This window comes from Myotis davidii, unplaced genomic scaffold (genome assembly GCF_000327345.1).
Source record: "Myotis davidii unplaced genomic scaffold, ASM32734v1 scaffold1754, whole genome shotgun sequence".
NCBI classification, from domain to species: Eukaryota; Metazoa; Chordata; class Mammalia; order Chiroptera; family Vespertilionidae; genus Myotis; species Myotis davidii.
Window position 1 is genome coordinate 298,496 of NW_006285993.1, and position 7,971 is coordinate 306,466.

The window sequence follows — 7,971 nt, forward strand, 5'->3', positions numbered from 1 at the left end:
CCCCGCTCCCGAGCCCACTCCTCCCGCTTTCTCCATTCTCCAGGCCTTTGCTTCCAGCCTCTCGGGCTCCCTGGCGACCCACGCAGTCCTGCTGGGCATAGGGGTGGGAAATGCCAGCGCCTCCGTGTCGGCCGCCACGGCCACGTGGCTGCTGAAAGGTAAGCTGGCCCCTGGAGCCTGACCCGCCGCTGCTCTCACCCCGCCGCCGGTGGCCTCTTTTTCTTCCACCGAGAAGCCCAGCTCCCTCTCCTCTTCTCCCCCTCTCCCACGTTCTGGCCTCCAGCCCCGGGCTGTGCTGGGTGTATTTCTAGAGCCATGCCTGAGTAGGTCCGGGGGCCACGTCTCCCCGGTGCCTAGAACAGGGCCTTGCGTCCTGCTAAAGAAAGAACAAAATTCAGCTGAGTAAATGTTATAGATCTTAATCGGCTTTATTCAGTGACTAGTGGTCCAGTGCACAAAATTCGTGCATTGCACAGGGTCGGTGTTCCTCAGCCCTCCTGCACCCTCTCCAATCTGGGAACCCTCGGGGGATGTCTGACTGCCAGTTTAGGCCTGATCCCTCTTGCAATCCAGGACCGCTGGCTCCTAACTGCTCACCTGCCTGCCTGATCACCCCTAACCACTCTGCCTGCTGGCCTGCTCACTCCTAACTACCTCTGCCTCCCCCCCACCACTATGGCTTGTCTGGAAAGTCTCCTGGTCTAACTAGCATATTACCCTTTTAGATTAACTGGGTGGCCGCCCACTGCTGGAATACCCTCATCCCTATCAACCGCATACACTACCCTGTTCAGAGTCCCTAAGTGAAGGGGAGCCCAGATCCCCAACTACCACCGTCCCCCCTTCCCCCCTCTACTCCCAGGCTCCTGTGGAGGATTGCTGAGGTGACTGAAAGCGCCATCTGCCTGCCGCGTGGGGAATTGGGTGGCACCAGAAAAAAATGTGTAGTTGGTTCTCAGTAGGAGACAGGAGGTCCTGGGAAGAATGAAAGGCATTTTAGATTTTCTGGGGTGCTAGATGGTGCTATAAATAGTAAGTGTAGTAATCGTCTGTTAAGTGTGCGCAGCCTTTTGGAAAACCACGAAGAAATAAAAGATGCAGGCTGGTTCCCTGCCACCCGGAGAGAGGAGGAGAGAAGAAAAGGGAGACTGCCCCTGCTCCACACCAGGACCCTGGCGCTCTGCGCTGTCCTTGGGGTTGCACTGCCGTTCCCAGGGAGAATTTATCTTTATTTTTAAATATATTGATTTCAGAGAGGAAGGGAAAGGAAGAGAGAGAATCATTGATCGGCTGCCTCCTGCACACCCCACACCGGGGATCGAGCCTGCAACCCAGGCATGTGCCCTGACCAGGTATCAAACCATCCTGATTCATAGGTCGATGCTTAACCCATTGAGCCACGTTGGCCAGGATTTAAAACTGGGAATTCGGATGTTCTGTAAAATGTCCCATTTTTGTTCACCTGTCTTCTTCAAGCTCCAGTTGCTTCGTCTGTGAAAGGAAATGATTCCCTCAATCTCAGGGCTGTTGTGAAGAGTGGAAGGCATATATCTCAGGAGCCTGCCAGGGTGCTTAGCAGTCTCCCTCAAGTGCAGGAGGAGGTAAAAGGCCTCAGTCTGGGGGTACCGCTGGCTAATAACCAGCATACTAGTCTACTCCTCAAACTCCTGCCTGTGACCTCAGGAAATACAAATCTGGGACTTGAGCAGCGGCCCCATGGCCGACTGCACCTTTAATCTCTTGCTAGGCATGCTGCCCAGTTAGAAGGCCTCAGTGCCCAAAGAGCGAGGCTGCAGGAGGAGGGCATGTGGTTCCAGTGGAGAATGGGGAAGGCTGATAAAGTATATCACCACCTTATGTGTTGTGAGAAGCTCCCAACCCTCCTTTCCACAGCCAGCTCCCTTCTTGCCGCTCCACTTAAGGGTCCATGTCCTTCAGCTCAAACAAGTGGGGAATCCTCTGCCTGCTATATCTGTCCTTCCGCCGCCCGCTGTATGAGGCCATTCCGGTTGTGGGTTCTCAGATGGTCTTTGAATGTAATGAGTGCTACTTTCAGTGTACGGTATAGTGTAAACCGACAGGCACACCTTCTGTGCAGGACCAGATGGTAGACATTGTACACTCTGTATGCTGTATAGTTTCAGTCACAACAACCGGATTCTGCCATTGTGTCACCAAAACATCCATGGACAAGCTGTTGCTAACCTAAAAGTAAAGGGCCTTCCAAAGTTAGAGGCAACAAGCATTTATTCGGGATTCCTGCCTCCCTCCCTGACCTTGGCGGTCAAGCCTGCGAGGTGGGGAGCAGCTGGTGGCTCCGGCTCGGCCTTGGCTGGCTGCAGTCTTTGTCTGAATGTGGTGGAAGTGCTGGCTCCAATACGATGAGACTTTCGCTACTGCTTCAGGTGGTGGCTTGGCGTTGGTCCAGAGCGATGCCTCAGCCAACCTGGGCGGCATGCCTAGCGAGAGATTAAAGGTGCAGGTGGCCACCGGGCCGCTGCTCAAGTTCCAGATTTGTACCTCCTGAGGTCATAGGCGGGTGTTTGGGGAGTGTCTGCTGGTTATTAGCCAGCGGTACTCCCAAACATCCACACTGAAGTAGAGAATTACCTCCCTCAACCAATATAGAGACACATAGCGTCTTTCCTGTCATCTTCAAACTAGTATTAATAGGCTGAATAGTTGTTGGCAAGGATCCTTTTGCTTTCTTTGGCAAGCAAGCTCCTAGTATCTGGCAGTGGGACTAAGAAAATAAGGTCTGTGCATGTATGATGGTTTTCTTCTTGAGCAACATGATTGAGAAACTGTATGTCAACTGTGCATTTGAGATAACTTTCAGTGATGTGCCTGTGTGGTCTAAGCTGGAATCTGGTCACCTTCCATCCATGCAACAGCGTACTCAAATTCTTGACAGTGAAATGAAGCCCAGCCCTTGCTGGTTTGGCTCAGTGGATAGAGCGTCGGCCTGCGGACTGAAGGCTCCCGGGTTCAAATCCATTCAAGGACACATGCCCAGGTTGCAGGCTTGATCCCCAGTGGGGGTTGTGCAGGAGGCAGCCAATCAATGATTCTCTCATCATTGATGTTTCTATCTCTCTCTCCCTCTTCCTTCCTCTCTGAATAAAAATACATATTTTTAAAAAATGTGCAAGCAACACTGTGGCAGATGATCGACACTGTCTGACACAATTTGAGCTTGCTACAGCAACAAAGTCTAACCTATTCCGGTGCTCTCCTCTATGAGACAAGCCGTTATATAGACTTAGACAATGTTAAATTAAATTAAATTTTTTAAAAAAATGAATCCCAGTGTGCATATGGATTCAATCCCATATGATCGATCATAGCCCACCTGTCAGCACTGAAAACTCTTTTACATTAGGGATTTTGCAAGTGCAATGTGACTGACATTATGAAGACCGGTACTGAAGACAGTAAGCTGTTACTACAGACCAGATGCTTTTCGAGAGAGAGAGAGATAGAGAGATAGAGAAATGTCGACTGGTTGCCTCCTGCACTACCAGGATCGAGCCCACAACTTGGGCATATGCCCTGATGGGGACTCAAACTGGCAACCTTTCAGTGCACGGAATGGTGCCCAACCAACTGAGCCACACCAGGGCAGACCAGATGGTAGACTCGGTGTACCTCTTGGAAAACCTCAATGCAAGACAAGCTTTTAGTGCTGGCACATTTTGGAATTCTGCACATTGGTGGAGTGCAATAATAACTGTATGGTTATTCCGCCCCTCCCCCGCATCCACTCAGTTAATTTTTTTTTAAATGCAAGCATTACTACTTGTCCCTTTTTTCCTTAGTCATATTTGAAATAGTAGCAAAATGAGTTAGAATTTGATTTTTTTTCAAAGATATCTGTTATGATTTTTATATGAATTTTCCTTTTTTATAGCTTAGCATTGATCTTTTGGGGGATACAGCTGAAGTTCTCAAATACTTTGTGAGTTTATCAGGCATCTCTGATTTGGTCATGTCCAACTTACACAGGTTTCAAAATGCTGCAGAGCATTATACAAGTTCATGGGGAGAGATCCTTTTAATTGATGTTGGAGGGAGAGAGGAGCATCAATCCACTGCCTCCGGCATGCACCCCAATAGGATTGAACCCACAACTTGGGCAAGTGCCCCCCGCCTGGGAATCAGACTGATGATGACCTGGTGCACGGGATGATGCTCAACTAACTGAGCCACACTGGCCAGAGCAGGAGACCAACTGTTTTCTTTCTTTTTTTAATATGTTTTTTATGATTTTAGAGAGAAAAAGAGAGAGAAACATCGATCGGATTGAACCCGCAACCTGAGTATGTGCCCTGATTGGGAATTGAACCTGCAACCTTTTGGTGCACAGTGTGATGCTCAACCAACTGAGCCACACTGGCCAGGGCCCAGCTGCTTTTTGAGTCCTGTTATAGTTCAAGTGTGTTGCCTTGACCAATCTATTGAGTTGATTAACTGGGCCTTTCTCCTTAACTCAGTAAAAAACTAAGCAGATGTAAGTTAAATAAAACTTAGAATTTATTGTCCAGCATACCTGTTAGCAATGTATTTAACAGTCATCTGCTTACATTTTTATTTTTGACTGACAGATTTCAAAAGGCGTATACTTTAGATTCACACACAAATAATAGATCATTTACCATTTTTAGGATAATTGAAACTGACCTCAACAGAAAATTTAGGTGAATTTCTTTACAACATTAATATTAGATGACCGGGGATCACTTGTCTAATTTAACTTGCCTAACATATATCAGAATTTTATTACATTTGAGGAACAAAATTGAAATTTTTATTCAGTGAATTTAATATCTTTTCAGCATTCTAAAAAGACTCTAAGCCCCAGCCGGTTTGGCTCAGTGGATAGAGCGTCGGCCTGCAAACTGAAAAGTCCCAGGTTCGATTCCGGTCAAGGGCACTTGCCCGGGTGGTGGGCTCGATCCCCAGGGGGGACTTGCGGAGGCAGCCGATCCATGATTTTCTCTCATCATGGATGTTTCTATCTCTCTCTCCCTCTTCCTTCCTCTCTGAAATCAATAAAATATATATTTTAAAAAATACTCTTAAGAATAATTTAGCAGAAATATGACCATAATGTCGAAAAATATTCACATAGCAATAGTCATAGCATACTTCAGCCTCCATGTAGGAGTAGAAGTGATAGGTCCAGATTTGTTAGTGGAAATCAAGGGGTTTATGGAGAAGTTAGGAGATAATTCAGCATCGGGCCCACCAAACACTTAGCACAACCGTATACGTTGTGTTGAATGCATGTCTGGAATGATCACGGTTGTGACAGACTGGAGGCGGACCATGCTGTAATCTCTGGCTGACAGGAAGTTAGTCGGCAGAAAACGGATTAAAATGCCTTATCCTTTTTGTGAAGTCTGCAGAGCTGTTAACCTAAGTTCATACAGTGCAAGAGACGATACAGTTTAAGCTGGGGCCTTGCTTCCAGGTTGTTAGTGTTCAGGTGTAAGAACATTCTGCTGTCTCGGACGAGGGCTCACACCTTGTCAGCTTGGTGTGTGCCAGCTCACACGTCCTATCTTCTGCAAGGGGAACACACTGCCCAGTGTGTCCAGGGTCTGTCTTCTTCTAGTGCAGCGGTTCTCAACCTGTGGGTCACGACCCCTTTGGCAGTCAAACGACCCTTTCACAGGGGTCAGGGTCGCCTAAGACCATCCTGCATATCAGATATTTACATTACGATTCATAACAGTAGCAACATTACAGTTAGGAAGTCGCAACGAAAATAATTTTATGGTTGGGTCACAACATGAGGAACTGTATTTAAAGGGCCAGAAGGTTGAGAACCACTGCCTAGTGCAGTGATGGGGAACCTTTTGAGTTCGGTGTGTCAGCATTTTGAAAAACCCTAACTTAACTCTGGTGCCGTGTCACATATAGAAATTTTTTTGATATTTGCAACCATAGTAAAACAAAGACTTATATGTTTGATATTTATTTCATATATTTAAATGCCATTTAACAAAAAAATCAACCAAAAAAATGAGTTCGCGTGTCACCTCTGACATGCGTGTCATAGGTTCGCCGTCACTGGCCTAGTGACAGTAAACCTTTTAGACCGTAAATGTTCCCATGTATCTGACAGGGATTTGATTCTAACTTTTCCATGTTTGCCTTAGGTGAATAAATTGTCTTTTAGAGAATAGCTTTTGGTAGCTTAGACTGTGGTAAAACTCAGCTATTTTGTTGATACCTCAATATTGTTGTTTTATCGTTAGCTGTATTTAAATCCAGGATTTAATGGAGTTTAGTGAAGAAATAGTGGGAAGCATGAATATAAAAAATATTAAGGGGAAAGGGAAAGTTTAAATGAAGCTAGTTGGAATATAGCTTTATTCTTAACATTTCAGAATGTATTAGTTGCTTACAAATTTGTGTGGCTCTGTAGTTTATAAATGTCTTTGTACTATTTATGTATTTCTAAATATATTTTTATTGATTTCAAAGAGGAAAGGAGAGAGAGAGAAGCATCAGTGTTGAGAGAGAATCACTGATCGGCTGCTTTCTGCATGCCCCACACGAGGGATCAAGCCCACAACCCGGGCATGTGCCCTGACCGGGAAATGAACCATGACCTCCTGGCTCATAGGTCAGGGCTCAACCACTGAGCCATGCCAGCTGGGCTCTTTGTATTATATTAATTAGTAGAACATGACACCGGGTTGACTAATGTTATTGGGTTTGTACCATAGTTGCTATTGTGGAAGAAATTATTTGTTAGATTAATTTTTTTAATGTTAAAAAAAAAAAAAGAACTATGGGAAGCATTGATCCAGGCAGAAGCCCAAATCCAATTCAGAGGCAAATGCCATGGATGTGAGAAGGGGAAGGAAACAATTACATCCGTAGAAGGAAGGCATTTCTGTGAGTGCAGATAGCAATGTAGTGGTGCCGATTCCTAGCAGTTTAATTTTCAGTCGCAGTCATAGTATCTGCTTTCTTGTTTTCTTTGCCAACAGTTCCTTAGTAGGCACAAGGTTGCTTTAGTTCCAGTCTAAAGATTATTTTCCTTTGCTTTAACTTTGTTTAAACCTTTGTCTAAAGGTTTGAGGCTTAAGACATGCCAGGCAGTTCCTCTGGGATGGCAGCTCCAGGTCCATTTTTTTTTCCTGTGGTTTTTTTTTTTCGTTTGTTTGTCTGTTTTACACTGTAAATGAATGGGCACAGCTGTGTTCCAGTAAAATTTTATTTATAGCCGAAACCGGTTTGGCTCAGTGGATAGAGTGTCGGCCTGCGGGCTGAGGGGTCCCAGGTCAAGGGCATATACCTGGGTTGCGGGCACATCCCCAGTGGGGGATGTGCAGGAGGCAGCTGATCGATGTTTCTCTCTCATCGATGTTTCTGGCTCTCTGTCTCTCTCCCTTCCTCTCTGTAAAAAATCAATAAAATATATTTTAAAAAAAATTTTATTTACAAAGACAGGGATTGAAAGCCCACACGCTTGGGCTAAATCTGTTTTTTCATACTGACTACTGTTCTTTTGCTCTTACACTGGATTTGGAGCCTGGAGCCACCATTTTCCGGGTCACTGTGGTGTCCCCCTGTCCCTGTGCCGGGCACAGAGTAGGTGGCCAGTAAGCATCTGCTGTGCAAATGAAGGTTGGCTCATTCCAGAGACTTCTCTGACTCTTTCTAGCCTGAGGAGGCCTCTCCCTCTGCCCCACACCCCCAGTTCTCTGTCACCAACCTGCAGCTCAAATCCTTTTTATTTGCATTCTACTGACCACCTGTGAACCTGCTGCCCAGCCTGAGAGCCAGAGTATCAGCAGTCACCTCTGAACTTTCCACACAGCATCCTGCTCTTTGTAGTGGTTTTACCATATATATATAAACCTAAACACCACGTTGTTTAGTTTTCTTTGTTTTAGAGCTTTATGAAAAGTACTAGAGGCCTGGTGCATGAAATTCATGGCGGGGTTGGGGGGG

General features: G+C 46.0%; 1 protein-coding gene across 1 annotated transcript in view; it reads left to right on the top strand.

The window, feature by feature from the left end:
- The window catches only part of LOC102752733 (chromosome unknown open reading frame, human C16orf58), a 26,226-nt gene that overhangs the window by 3,381 nt on the left and 14,874 nt on the right, over positions 1 to 7,971 (top strand). The window contains exon 2 of the mRNA XM_015559674.1: positions 14 to 158. Coding sequence (XP_015415160.1) covers positions 14 to 158 — 145 coding nt within the window. The remainder of the gene's footprint in view (positions 1 to 13; positions 159 to 7,971) is intronic.